Source organism: Anabrus simplex, chromosome 4 (assembly GCF_040414725.1).
Source record: "Anabrus simplex isolate iqAnaSimp1 chromosome 4, ASM4041472v1, whole genome shotgun sequence".
In the NCBI taxonomy this organism is placed as follows: Eukaryota; Metazoa; Arthropoda; class Insecta; order Orthoptera; family Tettigoniidae; genus Anabrus; species Anabrus simplex.
Genome location: NC_090268.1, coordinates 243,070,206 through 243,090,137, shown reverse-complemented (window position 1 = coordinate 243,090,137; position 19,932 = coordinate 243,070,206). Strand labels below are relative to the sequence as shown.

Below are 19,932 nucleotides of genomic sequence, written 5' to 3'. Positions count from 1 at the left end.
CGTTAGTTTATTAAAGGTAAATGTAGAAAACATGGCAGTGCTAGTATTGTCTTTTATTAGGGTGGTTTTTGGGCGGTGTCTGAATTTATTGATTATTCTTTCAATAAAGGTTTCACTATATCCATTAAATTTTGCTATGGAGCGAATGGTGTTCAGTTCTTTAAGTTTTTTCTGGACATCGGAATCTTGAATGCTCGGTCTACTAAGCTATTATATGTATCCACTTTATGTGTTTGGGGATGTAGTGAGTCATTTCTTATAGTAGTGGCCGTTTGAGTGGGCTTTCTATAAATACTATATGTGAACGAAGAGGGGTGCCTATTGATTGTTAGGTCTAGAAAGTTGGAGTTGTTTATCTCTGATTCTAAAGTAAATTTAATGTCATGATCAATGTTATTAAGGTTTTTGAGGGTGGATGGCGCGTCTATGGAGCGTTCATCTAGGATTATATATGTGTCATCTACGTACCTAGCCCAGAATTGGATATTAGCAAATTTGATGTTATTGTCGATGGCGGTGTGCTCTAGGAAATCAAGGTAGATCTCTGCTAAAATTTCTGAGGCTGGTGAACCCATAGCCAAACCATCTTGTTTGTAAATGATCTTATCGAATGTGAAATAATTATTGTTAATTAGTAATCTTAATATAGTCATAAAGTCTTGAACTTCTAGTTTACTTAGTTGGTTGTTAGCAAGTAAGTTCTTTTCGATGATCGGGAATAATGAGTTGGTTTTTATACTGGGATACATGTTGACTATATAAAAGGAGTGCATTGAATGATATGGTTGAAGTTTGAAACTGTTTAGTTTGTTCACTAATTCTACAGTGTTCCTGATGGATTTATTTGATGAGAATTTATAATGTTTATTAAGAAATTGTTGGATAAATTGAGATAATTTATATAAGGGGCTTGGTCTGTAGTTTATTATGGGTCGAATAGGGACACCGGTTTTGTGGATTTTGGGTAGTGCTTTAGCTGTTGGTAGGCCTGGGTTCATAGTGATTAACTTTTGTTTTTCTTGCTCAGTGAGGAGAAAAGATGTGCTTTTTAGAATTTGTTTCAATTGCCTTTGAACTGATTGTGTTGGGTCCTTCTTAACTATCGAAAAGGAGTCATTATCTAAGAAATTTTTGGTTTTTTGAATGTAATCTGTTTTATCCATAACGACTGTTGTGTTGCCTTTGTCGGCCTTTGTAATAATGAGTTGGTTGTCTTTGACTTTCTTTTTAAGACTGAGAATTTGTTTACTTTCAGTAAGGGAATCTTTGTTGATTTTGGCGATAGGGGTCGCGGTGCGATTTTTTGAGAAAAAACTTTTGTTTAATTGTTTTTTTACGTCCATTCTGAGTTTGTCTTGTAGGTCATATGGCATTTTGCTGATAGCAACTTCTGATTCAACTACGAGTTTGGAGGCTGTAAGGGACGAGTTGAAACAGGGCCAGTTGTGCTTTGGACCTTTCGAAAGAATTCTTATATCGTCCTCATCTAAGTTGGTGGTGGAAAGATTAATTACTGGTGAGTGGAATTGTTGTAGAGTGTCATTAGCGAGTTTAGGCTTGCTGTTAGGTTTTGGAGGGGAGTTGCCAAAAATTGTATTCAAGTTGACAGTTACCGGACTGTCACTTTGTCAGTCTCAAGAAACAAGTCTCTCGAAAAACCGAAACCTTTTTTAAGATTATCTCCCCGTGCATGTCTAACGAATTAATGCGATTTAGTAGTGGGCGACCCACATAGAGGCCATCGGACTAACCTTTCTTCCCGGAATCGTCTCAACATGATAATACAAATTACATATTTCATGGTACATAACCTCTGATGATTCACTCCTCTCATTTGAGGTTAAACAGTGCTCTCGGGAGTGTTTAAACATGACCAGTTGAACATCGGTTTTAGACAGTGTCTAAGTGATAAATAATATCTCTGCAATGTGGGAGCCATACTTAGGCATTGTTTAACCATAGACATCGTCTAAATACCGTTTCTGCAATTGGCCCATTGAAAATAAGTTTGCTAGGGTAACACTCATTCAATCCTCAAAAGTTAACATATTCACAAAGACGCACATGAAACGCTGTCAGTTGGTACAGTTATTTATTTACATCTATTTACAAATGAACACACACACACAACCTTAATTAGAGTACCACAAACAAAACACTTCACTCCAAGAACATCAACAGCCACCATTTTAACAATTGCATATCACAGCACACAGAGATTACAACCTTGAAACAGTTGAAACCGTTGCCTACATCAGCATGTCAGTTAACCACAACAAATGGTCACCAGTGAAACTCCTAAATAATAACTCCTCGTTACCATCGAGACCACCTCCTTATATATGTACCTGGCCAGGCTTCCAGAAAGATACGTAACAAAAAAATACCATCTTGAAAATTCTAGAGTGCTTAACAACATTGTTATAATGTACAGAATATTCTACCATGATCTAGTGCCATTCTCGAAGTTACAGCGTGTTTCAAAATACCATAGTGGATTACAAATTATAGGGGATACAGGTAAGAATAAATTATATAATATTAATCTACAGGTATTTTCATTCAATGGTACCTTAACTGAACGGAAATGAAATATAATTGTGTAAAAGAACCACATTGAAGAAAAGAACCTATTTCAATCTTATCCATTTCGCAAACTACAAATTGTTGTTGTTGCAAGCTGCTTTACGTTGCACTGACACGGATAGGTCTTATGGCGATGATGGGATGGGAAAAGGCTAGGAGTGGGATGGTAGCGGTCGTGGCCTTAACTGAGGTCAGCCCCAGCATTTGCCTGGTGTGAAAATGGTAAACCACAAAAAACCATTTCCAGTGCTGCCGACAATGGGGTTTGAACCCACTATCTCCCGGATGCAAGCTCACAGCTGTGCGCCCCTAACCGCACGGCCAACTCGCCCGGTACTACAAATTGTTAGTTTATTTTTAAAAATGTGATGTGTAAGAACTTTTCCAAAGCCATATTCGTAATCAGTTCATACAAATTACACATAAATAGTTATTATTGTCCTTGTTATGAAAACCTTGTTGAGTAGTGTTATTTGAAGCTCAACACCCTTATTTTAATTTTTTTCTCCCTAACGGTCAACTACTGATCCAAGGTCAATTACTAGTGCACTAACCTTTTGTTCCTCTGCAAAACACACAAAAGGGAAAAAAATGCTAACCTTAGGCCTAATTGGAAATAACCTGGATCTAATTCTTGAATCTAATTTCATTGACTCTGCCCACAGTATACAGTATAGTAAGCAGGTAGATCCAGGCTTCGAAGCGGAATCGTCGTTCTTCTCCGATGAATTACGTGGGGAGGCCTTGTATACAAGATTAATCTTTTTCATTTTCTTCGCGTCGAAAAGCCGGGGGGGGGGAGGGAGAGACGGTGTCTAATACGAAAGAGGGTGTAATGCACGAGTAAAGTAAGTTGTATCTGTTGGAAACTCATCTGAATTTCAGGAAGTACTCACCAAATGGTATTTGAAATTCAACATTAATGTGAAGAGATGCGGATATTGTTAACAAGTGCAACTGTGCAACGTCTCATATTGTATTTTCATTCCTGCCAGTGTGATTTAGAGGTGCAAATAATGGTAAAGCGTGCGTCGTGAAATTACGCCTAAAAATTTAAAAATCATTTCAGCGACTGTTTTAAATCAAACACTGTTGATAAACTTAACCATAATAGGTATTTGATTTGATCCTGTACTGATTTGTCTTCACCAATGATGAAGGGAATGTACTATGTTCAATTATAAAAAGTGTATCAACAAGGTGGACCCAACACAAACTATTTTAAATACTTTTTAACAGCTTTAAATCAAACATTCAGTTATTGCAAATTTTGGAATGTAATTCGTGCGTCATCCAAGTAATTCTACAGACTGTTTGGCTGATAACACTATTTTGAAGAAAAATACAGTTGTAAATTTCACTTTTATGTTTCGCTCGCAGTGTGCCTGTAGTGTAGCATGTATATTACTCAAGGGAAATGCGTCCATAAATATTTTTTAAAACTAAATGTAACTTTTCATTTTCTTGTGGTGCCTCAGGCTCATTTAATTGCGAGTTATATTACGAAGATATTATTAGCAATAGGGAAAGGTTGTTCTGCACTTATTCCATGTAGGTTTTAAATGAGGTGAAGCCGAATATTTAAATCTTTTGTGAAGGCAAATTTATTTATCATTGTTTCGGGATTATGTCTCCTTATCTCCCTCTTTCTGTTTTGTAATTGGTTGATGCAACCTTATCTCTTTTATGTATCAGTTATGCTATTGTTATTGTGTGGCGCCATGTAATTTGTAGCCGGTGTTCCGTTTTGAACAGATGTTGTCATTGCGTGTTGAATAAGACGTGTACTGTTCTGATTTTTTTGCTCTGCCTTGTGAACGATTATTCAGTATGTTATTTCTGGCAGAAACATTCTTCCACGAATTAGCATTTTGGAGAAGCACCTTGATGCTAAGATTTTGTGTTTTGATACTTGTTTTTATGTCATGTTGTGTGATTGTTTTGCTCCTTGTTCTGTTAAAAACCTTGTTTGGGTTTCTCTGCTAACTCACTCCTGTACCTCACCCAACCAGCATCTGGGAAAGAATAGGCCTGACACTAGTAACTGATTATGTGTATTCCGTACATACTGGTGATTTCAGTTTCATTCACTAGCTTATTTGTTTGCTTACACTATTTGTCCTGCGCATACATATTGCTAGAGAGTTGAGTTTCATTTAGTTTCTGTACGCGTAATTATGCCACTTCTTTGTAAATTATACTCCTTGTATAACACTGTTTAAAATCGATGAGTTAAAACTTCCGGTAACATGTAAAATGTGCATAACACCACCACTGAGACTGAATGATAATTTTTAATGTAGTAATAGGTACAACTAAATGTAATAAAGATTATCATAAAATGAATGTATAAAAATGATTTGGATTACAATACACTAATACTCTCTCCTCAGCGTTCAGTGATACAAAACTAGGGAGATGAGCTATTCTATCTGCTTGTTAGATGTGGAATTCCTTCTATTAGCTAAGCAAGGACAAAGGATACCAAAAAACAACTAAACTGACTAAAAGCAGAAGGAAGCACTTGTACAACTGACTTGCACAACTTTAGCACTTACCTATTAATACGAACTTTAATATCAGATCTAGTGGCGGTGAATGTCGCTCCAGTATTATCATGATAGCTAATGGACAACAAACTCTCTGCTCCAAGTGGTAAGACTGACAAAGTCTCCCCTTCCATTACACGAAAATCAGCTCTCACATTGATCATCAAATAATGAATTGGTTTCACCTGAAAAAACAAAACAAAAAAACACATAATTCAACTATAAAAATAACATGAAACTATAAGGTTAGGATAAAATCAACACAGCCACACGAGAAGTAGTGAACACGTAAAAGTCAGTGACTTCTCTTCCTGCTTCAAATGTTAACAAAACCACTACAAAATACAGTGAACGATAGGATATACTCGCATGCTACTTATTCAGTTGTGCGAATGTGTGAAACATATTACTAATTATTTGTCTCAACTATGCAAGTCATGCTATATCAGTACCTCATACATAAACAATTCATTTTCCAGTGTCCAACAGGACATGTGTTTGAATAGCCCCGTACTTTTCAGTTAGCATTAGTTTACTATGTTTACCTATACTAAAGGGTGTATCTAAGCATTTGTAACCAATGTTGGAGTTGGAGGGGGACGGGTGGGATTCCTGGGATCAAAAGAATAAAAATTTCCATTGAACATATGTCATACAATGCACTGGTATTGTACTGAGGTGCAGGCTTTGTATAAAGCCGCTACCATACTGATATTTTTGTCATCTGTCATATGTTTTGTTTACCAATGAGACCATACCTGGAAGTGACGGCATCATGAACTTGCATAACACACACAAGTGGGCAGCTGAAAATCTCCATGATACAGTTGTCACTAATCACCAACAGCACTTTGGCAGCAATGTGTCATGTGGTAATATCCATGATCAACTGATCAGCTCATACATGCTACCCCAACAACGAATGGACCAGCGTACCTAACCATCTTGAGGGACACACTGTCTATATTACTGGAACATGTTTCCCTACCAGTTTGCCACACCATATGGTCCATGCATGAAGGACTCCAGCACATTTCAGTATGCATGAACATAGGTTTTTGGCAAACTTCCTGTGATGGTGGAACAGGTGTTGAGGTCCAGTGCATTGGACTGCCTGCACAGTGGGTAATTTCTAGGATCCAGCCGGCCAAAAATAATATTTTCAACCCTCGTCTTTTGTGCGCATTTTCTGAGAGTCGTGTTTATAAGACTCTTGGGTACAGTAATTATGTATTGAAAAGTCGCACTGTCTGATTGTCTAATCTCACCGAAGGCCGAAAGTGGTTCTCCTCCGTTAGGGCATCATATTCTGGCGAAGCGAGCGCGCAGTTATTATTATGTGAGGGCTCAGTAAAGACGTCAGAACTAAATATTTCTTTAGCTTACAATGTTATTATATTAGATGAAGGTATGTATTTTATATAGTATGTAGCATTTTCTGAAAATTACTATATTGTTGTCCGGAACATGCACTTAAAAATTCAGGTACACGGTGTCCAAGCGCTATCTAATTGTACAAATTTGAGCTGACTTTCAAAATAGATTGCCTTTGATTTCCGCAATGAAAGTTTTTGGATGAGTTATCTATACTTTAATGAATAAAAAACTGTGACTTTTTGCTGCGACTAAGTGCGACCATGAGAGTAATTAACTTTTTTCAGAAGCCATGTACTCTGTAATTCAGAGATTGGTTTTTAGAGCTGTTGAGGAAGAGCAGGGAATATAAGCGAAACGATGATATTGCGAATGTTATAATTGAACATTTTGGCTTTGAGGATTGTTCCGAGGATACATCCAAGTCAATAAGGAAATCCGTCAGTAGTTTGTGTGCTAAAATTCGATCATGGACAAAATATAGTAGAAAAAGGGACAAATTGCTGAAGTACAATACAAGTTGGTTAGAGCAAAGAATGAGCCTTGCAGAAGGACGTGCATAACAACGTCAGGATGAGCCTGCCAGTACTATAGCTCATTCCATGTTAAAAACACAGTATTGTTCTTATGACAACAGGGCTGCTATATCGAACGGCTCCGTTCAACGCCATCACGGCAAAACGGCGGCACATAAATTTGTCAAATTCAATATGTAAGTTCAAGACCAAAGGCTGAAGAAACTAAGCTACAAATTACTTTTATGAACTAAAGGGGACGTGGTGTTTACAGGGGCCGCATTTGGTTTGTACAGAATAAAAGGTAAACTACAGCACATAAGAAACCTCAGCACTGAAATATAAGGCAAATTGCGAGAGAAAATAGACAAATAATTTTATGGGCTCAAGGGGGGGGGGATGTATTTAATTGAATTTAATAAATTTATCCAGACAATAAGAGCTAGAAAACAGATGCAATAAATAAATACTGCAGATGACTACAAAAGATCACAGTATTTATGTCAAAGAAATAAATCACACCCATAGGCTCATCGCATAACTCTCACTCAACACAGTACATTTACGCACTGATTTAAAGCCTAAAATACACACGCAATAAATAAATACTGTAGATGACTTAACTACAGAAGTTCAGGGAGGAAACGCGTCTATTGTTTGATATCCAAAGCAAAGTGCCGGCAATACCAATGATGAAAACCGCTAGAAGATTCTTCAGAGAGGCTTCCACTTCTGCGGATATTACTGGAGTAGATATAAATTTAATAAACCATCTACGTGCCATCGTAGAAACTCTTTTGTGTGGGTATGCCATTGATAAAGTGACATTTGGCATTTACGCAAAGGAAACTATACAATTGTACTTATGAAAATACAAATCGTACTACATTCCTGCAACTTTGCACAAACTCTTGGTTCGTGGAGAGGAGGTCATTAGGTACTGCATTATACCTATTGGACAACTCTACGAGGAAGCCTAAGAGACCAGGAAAATAGGAAACCTTCCAGAAAGACACAAACACTGATATTTTCTATACGCTGCTTATATCATCGGACCCTTATATTACCGGCTTAGGAAAATCAAGGAGGAGGAAGTGGATTGCGCTTTCACGAGAAGTGCTCAACTTACTGTCTGAGCCTCCTGTATCTGCTTCTTTGTATTTGTATTTGATTGACCGCACATATAATTATCTCCAACAATAGCAGTTACATACTAAGTTTTATGTAAATCGGTCCATTAGTTTCCGAGATACGATTTTTGGCCGACTAGATTCCTGAAATTACGCACTGTGGCCTGGTCTCCTGGTCTTAATCCAATGGAATTTTATCTGTAGACACATGAGAAGTGTGGTGTACACTACTGCACTAACATCAACAACCTGGAATAGTAAGATATATAACTACTGTGCAGCTGTTCAACAGGACTCCGATATCTTCGAGCAGCTTTACCAGTCCTTGCTAAAGCTGCTCATGGTGGACACTTCGAGCATCTCCTGAGATGTGGCCAACATTCGTGCTGTAACTCTGTTGCATATAATTCTGTAACAACGTATTGCAGGGCATAAGAACAACCTTTCTTGTTTTAATCCCAAGAAATACTCCTTAACATTTACAACAAATGTTTAGATACACCCTATATATTGAAACGGCAAAGTCATCGCGACATTCACTTTCAAAGTATTTCCGGCACAACCCGTAACAACACTTGTATGAGAACTTTGAAAAGACAACTGTGCGCGTGGGTGATGGATGTAGCAGCTAGGCACGCAATCCGCTCACTGCAGGAGAGCCAGCCAAGGACAGATGACGTAGTCATCGAACATTCCATTCCTTCCATCTCATTATCTCTACTACCAAATGTGATATAAAAGTTCTAAACACATCACCGTGTAGCCACTAATAACAAAGGGTAGTATACAAAATTTCATCAAAATCGGCAGTGGGATAGCCAAGTAATTGAAGGTAGAAGATTGTCGAATTTGAAACCACACTGCCCGGTTTACGGATATAAGAGGAACTCGATGAGTTCGCTTAAGTCAGTATCTGCACGTATTCCCAGCTGGCGACGATAGTTGTGTTAAAAAGTACAAGCGTTCGTGTCTAATTTTCTAAGTGTCGGAGATGAAAACTTTGGACTCTAATTTTGTGTGAGACAGGAGGTGACACACTATCTCGAGTCATCAATAGTTAATAGACTTGTGCGTTGAACAGGAAAAGCTTGAATAATTAACATCCTTTCTTCGAGCAATTAATCGTGAATTATTATTGACTTGCATAAACTGTGCTTTTATTTTCGTACAACTGTGCCTTAGAGTCAGAAAAGGTTCAAGATTTTGTGAACTGTGACACTCCATTAATTTGAGTTACGTCGACAAGTGCATCGAACGACTATCATTTTTACGCTGAACAGTGTTAATCTTCCTGTCATTGCAGACTGTGGAACTTGTAGATACTATGAACTGTGTTGTGTAAAATTATTCAGTGCAATGCAGTAGAGAAGCGTCGTATCAGATCTCAATGACATTCTGTGGGATGCCTATACACTTCCTTACTCCCTTCATGGGATCTCAGTGGAATTAAATTATTTATTAATTATTCCACGTTGCACGCAAACAGTCATCAGGCATCAGACTCTCGGGATCAATACTGATCCTCATTGGTACTTCAAGATCCGTCAACTACCGTGGGATAACATGGTAGCTTTGGAGCTGAGAGGAGATCCATGGTGAGGGGGAAGGAGTCCAACCACACGGGACATCGCCGACGCCGACAGAGGGACAGTGTCTCGTCCGACCACTGCTTGGACTTTCTCTAATCCATCTTTCACGTCTGTAAAACGTGATACATTTTTGACTAATGTGAATAAACAAGGAGTTTAATTTAAAAGAAACTTATTCAAATACCCTTCTCTCTGTAGTTCCTAGCATGGACCATACATGCCCTGGCGCCAACCCATGCTCTCCGCTGAAGTTAAAGTACAGGCATTCCGGATACAGAGAGAGGGTAGATTAAAAGTGGCCCCCAAAGGCATGGGGCTCCATTAACTAGGAAAACAGTAATATCTTTACATCTGAGCTCCATTTTCTAAAATCAGACCTTAGAAATAATAATTCCCAAAAATTTGAGACAGCTCTAAATGACTTTAGTAAAATTACAACCTGTAGCACAGAACTACTTTAGAATCTAATGGCACAAGTCACTTTTATTTTTTTTTGCAAGTGAACTTGTAAATTAAACTTTTAAGGCACAACAATTGACTAAGAGCAAGAATAGTATTTGAACTTTTATGCACACTGTATCAGATAAGTGTTTGATATTTTTGTGTTGGCGAATTTTGAACATTGAATTTTACCATTGGACAATAATGGTTATCTTGTAACATAACTGAATGAGTGTGTTTTTTGTTTTTTATGAAAATAACGAAATCAACAAGGAGAATATATTAGTTGCTATTGAGGCTTTAAAAGTCAGTCTAAATGAAAGGATTACTGAATCGAATGCTAATCTTTCATAATCTAACACTAATTCAGGATGTAGGATGGCTAACTTAGAAAGTCATATCAATGCAACTAATCCTGGCATGAATCAACTTAGCATTAAGTTAGAAACTCAACGTAGAGAGTCCAATACAAACTTAGAAAGTCATCGCTCAATCAAATTAGGCCACTAGTGCTAGTATAACTCAGCTTAGGGAAGATAATGAAGCAACCAATGCTAGTATTACCACAATGAATGCTAATATAACTCAGCTTAAGAAAGCTAATTTCGTCGTCATAAGACCTATCTGTGTCGGTGCGACGTAAAGCCCCTAGCAAAAAAAAAGAAAGCTAATGAAGCTAATATTATGCAATTAACGGAATCTGTTGATAAAAAATTTGCAGAAGTTAACTGCAATCTAGGTGCCAAAATTGAGAAACGGTTTGAAGAGTCTAATAAAAAAATGGATTCTTTAAGTTCACAGAAATTAATGAAAGATTGACACGTGACTTGGAAGCCATGAAAGATGAAATCGAATTGCAAGTAGCTGAGGACTAGAAAAATGCTTTCCCTACTTCTCAGGATGTTCTCTAAGAAGTAGAGAATCTAAAAGGAGAATTTAAGAAGTCCCATGCACAGTTGTCGCTAGCACAAATGAAGATGGTTTCGATACAAGACAACCTCCATGAATCTGTCAAAATGAACTTCAAGAAGATACGAAATGAGATTAATTTATTAAAAACTCAGCAAGAGGAGGCTGATAGATGTTTCAAAACGCAATTAGACAATGCTCACGCCCAGATTATTTTTTATTTTATTTTATTTTATTATGCCTTTGTAGGTGGCGAAGTTAGGGCTCTTGGCCCTCTCTTACACTTAACCACTGTAGTGATACATCATTGGGAGCATAGTTTGAGTACTAATATTATATAGTAAATAATAACCTACACAAAAATACTTTACACTTTTCTAACTCTCATTCGATCTTCCAGTCATACAAGTCAGTCACCTGCATTCAGCAGGTGGTCTTGGCAAGCAGTCTTAAATTTAAGTAATGAGGAGGAATTTCTGACACTGACAGGCAGGGAATTCCAAAGTCTAGACCCCGCCACAACAAAGGAATTGTTGCACATAGAGGATCGGTGAACAGGAATAGAAAGGGAGGAACCAGAGCGGGTATTACTGCTGTGAAAGGAGGACAAATACTTAAGCTGGGATGAAATGTTCAGTGGTCTGTCTTCAGAGAGCAGTCTGTATATCTGTATCAAATTCAAATCAAAATCTCTTTATTTGCAAATGAGGTGTCTACCTCGGTGGCAAATGAGACATTAAAATACATTATTGTCAAGCACTAAAATTAAATTAACAAGAGAAGAAAATTTTCCTATAATACAATATTATACAATGTACGCTAGCAATTTTTTCTATTAAACACACAGCTCATCCTTAATAAATTTATATTGTTTATGAAATTCTACTTATAATATCTCCTGTACTACTTAAAAATATAGTCAACTGATATACAGTATGTGGAATTACTTTAAATGATACTATACAACTGGTATAAGATTAAACTTTACATTGCATTTATTTACTCTTTTTTTTTTTTTTGCCCATTCTGGAACCTAAGTAGCATAATGACCTGCTGCGTCTTAACCAGAGCCCCTTTTGCCATCACTTTTCAGAGTTCCTGAAGGGCCTTCACAGCTACTGTAGCGGTTCCAGGGCCCTCGAAGTCCCCACTGTACTTCACCCCTACAGGCAGTCCCCTACTTCGGCTGTCCAACTCCTTAGACCAGGGGATGGAATTAATTTATTCACACACATTTTTTAAATTTACAATAATCTGCACTGGTCGAATGCCCTCTAACACTTCATTTATTTTCTCTGTTGCTGTTTTTTCTCTTCTTGAATATCTGTACAGATTTTGGAAAAGGATCAAACACTACCCCTGGTAAACTGTTCCACTCCTTCATACCCTTCCCAATGAATGAAAATTTACCCCAAACGCTTCTGCTAAAATTCCTTCTAATTTTATATTTGTGGTCTGTCCTGCCGATATAATTATTTTCCAACTGAAGCCTCTCACGGATATCTCCCCAGGCTGCTTCTCTTGTATAGGCTCTATATAATCCTATAAGTCTAGTTTTCTCCCTTCTCTTACTTGAAGTTTCCCACCCAAGTTCCTTTAACATTTCTGATACACTACTCTTTCTCCTGAAATCCCCAATTACAAATCTTGCTGCTTTCCTCTGCACACTATCTATTTCTTTTATTAGGCATTCTTGGTGAGGATCCCAAACACTGTTTGCATATTCCCATAATGGACGAACCATACTTAAGTAACTTTTTTTCTTTTAATTCTTTATTGCATCCTTTCAGTAGCCTCATTATGACATGTAACGATCTGTATGTTTTCCCAACAATGTCATCAACATGACCCTTCCAGTACAAATTACTTTCAAATCTCACACCTAAGTATTTGCACTTGCCATCTTTTGGGATAACTACCTCATCCAAAGTATATTCAAATTCAGTTTTAAAGCTCCTGTTTGTAAAAGTTGTAACAGTTGATTTGCCTCCATTAACCTTCATATTATTTTCTTCAACCCACTGTTGGATACTTTCAAGGTCCCTTTGTAATTCTGAACAATCCTCAATGTTATTTATTTCCCCATAAACAATTATGTCATCTGCATACAGTCTTATTTTTGATGTTATATTGTTCCCTAAATCATTTGCGTACATTAAGAAAAGTAACAGACCGATTATACTAACCTGTGCAATTCCCTTCCAAACCTTCTCTTCCTGCGATACATTATTTCCTACTTTGACATTCTGAACCCTTGAATTTAGAAATGTTTTCATCCGTGTAACCCTTACGTCCAATCCTATTCCCTCCAATTTCTTTAATAATATTCCATGTTCCACTCTATCAAAGGCTTTGGAAAGATCTATGGCTATGCAATCTAACTGACCTCCCGAATCTAACTGATCTGATATGTCCTGCTGAAATCCCACGAGTTGTGCCTCACAAGAAAATTTCTTTCTAAATCCATACTGGCTCCTCATGAACCAATTTTTATCATCACATATCCCTCTGATGTACTTTGATATTAAACTCTCCAGTACTTTACAAACTATACTGGTCAGGCTGATTGGTCTGTAGTTCTCTGGTTTCCTTTTATCACCCTTTCCTTTATAAATTGGTATTATTATAGATTCCTTCCATTCCTTTGGTATTACACTATTATTTATGACATAGTCAAAGAGAAATTTTAAATAAGGCACTATGTACCACCCCATTGTCTTTAATACCTCCCCAATAATTTGATCACTTCCTGCTGCTTTTCCTTGCTGAAGCAGTTGGATTTCTCTGAAAATATCTTCATTTGTGAATGAGAAGCTTCTTGTTTCCCCTCTGTGTCTCTCCCTCTCTACCTTCTGTTTTGGTTTCCAACTCCTGACAATCATTTACTGAATCTCTGAATTCCCTACTAAATAGGTTTGCTTTTTCAGTATCTGTTAAATAGTGTTTACCCCCTTCCCCCACCATTGTAGGAGTTTGGATTCTATTTCCTTTTTGATTCCTTATATATGAATACAGCTTTTTCCATTTCCCTTTGTGGTCATTACTCTCTTGAAGTTGTGCCTCACAAGAAAATTTCTTTCTAAATCCATACTGGCTCTTCATGAACCAATTCATATAATTCTCTTTTGCTTTCTTTTTCACTCTATTCAGTTTCCTCATTAGCTGTTTTCTAGTTTCTCTACTCTCCCTACCCTCTTTGATTTTCCTGTTTACTATTCTACATTTTCTTTTAAATTTTCTTATTTCCCTTGTATAATAAACAGGGTCAGAGGTCATTTTACCCTTCTTAACGGGTACAAATCTCCTCTCCTTCCCAAATGCTTCCTTTAAATTTAGCCCAAAGTGTACCAACATTACTCCCTTCACTTATCCAACAACTGAATTGTGATTTAAGGTAAGTCCCAAATTCATCAACTTTAGTTTTTCTGTACAATTTCTTGTCTTGTTTAACCCTCTTATTAAGCCTTTTTGGTACGAGTCCTACATCCATTATTACAGTCTTATGGTCTCCTATTCCTTCAATTACCTCAGTTTTATCAACAATTTCCCATAGTTTAACCAAGAATACATCTAATAAGTTATTGAGACCAGTCGGTTCTTGTACTACTTGTGTAAATCCTCCCTCCCAAATTAACTTATTTGCCAGAATGTTCCGGAAAACCCTAGTAGCAGCAAATGTACAAAATTTAGAACAGCTTGATGATGTCTTAAGGAAACTTGACACAGCTCACATTCAAAGCTTATCGAAGTCTAGTAACACGTAAAGTAAATGCTAAATCTTGTTATTTCCACCTTCTCAATACATATCAATCATGCAATGTTTAGTATATCATTACAATATTATAAGGTACTAGTTTCGGTTCTATAAGGACCATCATCAGCCTAGCCAAGACAAATGTAAACTATATTTCTAAAACAGAGTGATTCGGTGAGATGAAAGATGAAATGACCTGAACAGTTACAATGATATCTTTAACTTTGCCACATTCAACTGTTCATATATTACCATTTTATGTACATCATCGCAGGTCATTTCATCTTTCATCTCACCGAATCACTCTGTTTTAGAAATATAGTTTACATTTGTCTTGGCTAGGCTGGTGATGGTCCTTATAGGACCGAAACTAGTACGTTCTAATATTGTAATGTTATTGCAAACATTGCATGATTGATATGTATTGAGAAGGTGGAAATAACAAGATTTAGCATTTACTTCACGTGTAATCTTAACTCAATACGAAACCAACTATGAAGTTTATAACCTTAAATGAAGTCTAGTAAGACTAAAGAAGTCGTGACGAACCCTGTCAAAGTTAAGACACAAGCTCGAGTGAACCCTGAACCTCAAGAAAAGAGGGAATCTCATAGACATGTACCACACCGGTTTAGAAGATATAGGAAATGTCCGTACGAGGAGAGAACTCAATTTCAACAAGGACCATAATGGAGACAACCAGCAAATCAGCCCAATAATAATAGGAATTCTCAGCGGGAGGAAATAAAGAAATGCTGATAGATACGGGAGAATATGTACAACATAAGAATAGAGAAAGTTTACCCAAAGCAGCTTCTTTAGAAAACCAGGAACAGGTTCATTTCTTTTTTTTTCTTCTGGAATTTGCTTTACGTCGCACCAACACAGATATGTCTTATGGCGACGTTAGGATGGGAAAGGCCTAGGAATGGGAAGGAAGCGGCCGTGGCCTTAATTAAGGTACAGTCCCAGCATTTGAATGGTGTGAAAATGGGAAACCACAGAAAACCATCTTCAGGGCTGCCGACAGTGGGATTCGAACCCACTATCTCCCGACTGGATACTGGCCACACTCAAGCGACGGAACAGGTTCAAAGAAGAAACGAAAGGACTAAGACTAATCCCGAAACCATGGGTACTAAGAAACAAAATACTCCAAGGAAACAATAAGGAGATTGCCTGAAAACCCAGATGAAAGAGACGTGATCTGTAGCACCGCTATAAACTACTGGTATTTGGATGACGATTTATTATACAAAGATTCAACACCAATACAGCCCAGAATACATTGTAGTTTAACCATCATTAGAATCAAAATAGGCAACATTAACGTGAGCTCATTAGTTGATTCAGGTTCACAGGCTTCTTTAATTTCTAATAAATTAATTGATGTAGCAGAAGAGATGACTAATATATCAATCATACCTGTTGCCCAGGTTAAGGTGAATGGAATTGTTCCAGACAAGGCCATCAAATGTAAATTCCAAGCATTTGTTGAATTGGAGGTGTCAAATTTCAACATGAGTTCTTAATCTTGAACCAGATGAAGTTCAACATAATTCTAGGATCTGATTTTCTAATACAACATGGAGGAATCATTGATTATCTTAGCAGCTCAATTAAGTTTTATAATGTCAAGTCTGTAGAGATACAGCTGGTTAACAATGATAATGTGAAGTATCAGGGATTCGATACCCCAATGGAGGTGGTCGAAGGCACAATGAGCGAGGCTCCACCTGTCGAAGAAAGTATTCGCGAAGAGGGAGAACCCAAGGAAGTGGAACCCATTGAGGACCAGGAAGCGTCCATTATCGATGATGAATTTAATGAGGGTCACTACAACTTCACGCTGTATTACAGTGTAGCTGAAAGCCCAGAATTTGAGAAGCAGCAGAGACAACCCAAGAGATCTTCAGAAGATTACCAGATGTTTTTGATGACAAACCTTGTGTCATTAATTATTTTGAACACCATTTAAATGTGACATACACTCCAACCTACACAAAACGGCCTTACTCGATACCTGGAAAATACCAAGAACAAGCTCGAGTCGTAATCAAACAAATGGAGAGCAATGGCATTATTTCAAAATGTGTCACACCTTACATCAATCCCTTGGCCATCGTAAGGAAACCTAATGTTAGCTTATGTGCATGCCTTGATGCTAGGGCCTTACATGAGAGATTCATTCTAGAGTACAATCACCCTCCTTTGCTCTGGGATGTGATGATAAAATTTCATGTTCGATAAAGCGAGTCGAAAGTTTACAGGGTTCATTTTCGAGAATGTCACCTATGCATTTTATAGGCTTCCCTTTGGAATTAAGAACTCTGGTGCAGTTCACATTAGAGCCTTTGAGGGCAACTCTCTGATGAAGTCAAAGCAATCAGCACAATTTACGTAGATGACATTCTCGTCGCATCTGAGTCCATAAAACAACATGAAGATGTCCACAAAGTACTTGAGAACTGTGTGCTAAAACCTTCCAAATCAATGCAAGGAAAAGCCAGTTTTTTAAGAATGAAGTTTTGTTTCTAGGCCATCTTATCAGTGAGGAAGGAATTAAGCCTAATTCGACAAAATTTTAATATATTTTGGAGTTTCCAAAACCCACTATGATTAAACAAATCAGGCAATATTTAAAACTTTGCCAGTTCTTTGCTCAACACTGCCCTAATTTCAAAGAGACAGTGGCACCTCTGCAGATTTGTTGAGAAAGAATAATAGATGGAAATGGTCTGAGGACTGTGAGAAGGCTTTTATACCTATAAAGTAGATTTTAAGAGAATGTTCAGCTAGCCTATCCAAACTTTGAACTACCATTTCGTATTGAATGCGACACTAGCCGCATAGGGATCAGTGCTGCTTTGTTTCAAACAAATCCCAAAGAAAGAGAGATACGCATCTTTCTATCTTTCATGAGCCGTAAGCTGAGGTCTCATGAAAAATCTTACACAACTACAGAATTAGAAGCTCTTGATATTGTCCATTCTCTTCTCTACTGGAAGATCGTATCTGGGTATCCCGTGACCATTTACACAGATCACCAGGCGCTTACTTTCATCCTGAAATCCAACATCACTAGTGAAAGAATAACCTGATGGGCGCTGTTTATACAGCAATTTAACATCACTGTGGTTCACAAGCCTGGAAGTAAGAATCTTCTTGCCAACACACTAAGTTGCAATCCTGTAGATGAAATCACAATCCATCCAATATAAGTCATGACTGAGGAAGACAATAAATTCTTATGCAAGATAAAGTATCTACCTGAAGCACAGGAAAGAGATTCATAAACTCATTCGTTACTTCAAAGGCTACATTCTTTTAGATGATGAAGAGTTTCCCCGTATATCGCGGATAGGTCAAAAATTTTATCATGATGGTTTACTTCGTAAGTATTTGGATCATATCAGAATCAAACATAGAATTTACGCTCCACCTACGATAAGGACAGCTATTGTGTGGCATTCTGACTCTATCACGAGACATGCTGGAATGGACAATGTCATGAATATGATCAGGGAACGATTAACTTGAGAGTACCTGAGGCATGACGTACACAACATGCGACATTTGCCAGAGGTCAAGTCCAATGACAGGCTACTCAGAGAATTTCCAAAACCTATGATTTCAGAGAAACCAGGCGAGATCTTCACAATGGACCTGTATGGGGCCCTGCCCAAAGCATCATGTGGCAACCAACACATCATCATCACTGTGTGTGTGTTCTACAAGTACACAATGTTGCTACCCATCCAGAAGGCGAACACCAGGAACATCCTTAGTAGAATTTGTCGAAACATCATTCCTAAGATGGGTAAGCTAGAGTGCCTGTTAACTGACCATGGAACACAGTTTACTTCAGTAATTTCAAGCAGTGCTAGAAGAGCACAGAATTAGGCACATAATGAACTCTATTAGACATCGAGAAGCCAACCGAACTGAACGCATTATGCGTGAAATCGCTAGATTTTGCAGGCTGTATTGTGGTGCGCTACATTGGAAATGGGTCAAGGTTCTCCCCAACATGCAAAGGATAGTTAGTACTATCACGAGTCTATCCAGGACATTCCTATGAGGGTACACAAAGACCTCACTCCTGATAGACCATGGGATCGGATTTTGCCTATTCCACAGGATGCAACAGTTAGTCAGCAAAACTGCATTACCAATGCACTCATGTCGCAAACCTCACGAAAACATTGATAGGACCTAGTCAAAAAGAAAATCTTGTACAAATTCTCTTTTTCCTAAGCAGGGGGGAAATGAATGGGGAATGTCACCGCGACATTCACTATCAAAGTATTTCTGGCGCAACCCGTTATCAACACTTATACAAGAGCTTTCAAAAGATCGCTATGTGTGCGGGTGACGGATGTAGCAACTAGGCACACAACCTGCTCACTGCAAGAGAACCAGCCAAGGACAGATGACGTAGCCATCGAACATTCCATTCCTTCCATCTCAGTATCTCCAATACTGAATGTGATATAAAAATTCTTATCACATCATCGTGTAGCCCCTAATAACAAAGAGTAGTATACCAAATTTCATCAAAATCTGTGGTGGGATAGCTGAATAACTGAAGGGAGAAGACTGTTGAATTTGAAACCACACTGCCTGGTCTATGGATATAAAATGAGCTTGTTGCTTAAGTCAGTATCTGCGTGTATTCTGCAAAAAACTGTGCTTTAATTTACTTTTTGTAAGACTGTGCCATAGTAACTGTATTTATCCCATGAAAACTGTGCTTTAATTTATTTTCACAAGACTGTGCCACAGTGACAGAATGTGTTTCGCAAAAACTGTGCTTTATTTTTTTTTCTTAGGACTGTGCCTTAGAGACAGAAAAGGTTCAAGATTTTGTGAACTGTGATACTCCATTAATTTGAGTTACGACCACAAGTGCTTTCAACGACCATCATTTTTATGTTAAACAGGGTTAATCTTCTTGTCATTGTAGACTGTGGAACTTGTAGATTCTACGAACTGTGCTGTGTAATAATATTCAGCACAGTGCAGTAGAGAAGGGTCATATCAGATCTCTGTGGGATGCCTATACAGTTCTTTACTCCCTTCATG

General features: G+C 37.8%; 1 protein-coding gene across 1 annotated transcript in view; it reads right to left on the bottom strand.

The window, feature by feature from the left end:
• Window positions 1–19,932, bottom strand: part of Gp210 (nucleoporin 210) — a 461,410-nt gene that overhangs the window by 212,468 nt on the left and 229,010 nt on the right. The window contains exon 8 of the mRNA XM_067145468.2: window positions 5,145–5,320. Coding sequence (XP_067001569.2) covers window positions 5,145–5,320 — 176 coding nt within the window. The remainder of the gene's footprint in view (window positions 1–5,144; window positions 5,321–19,932) is intronic.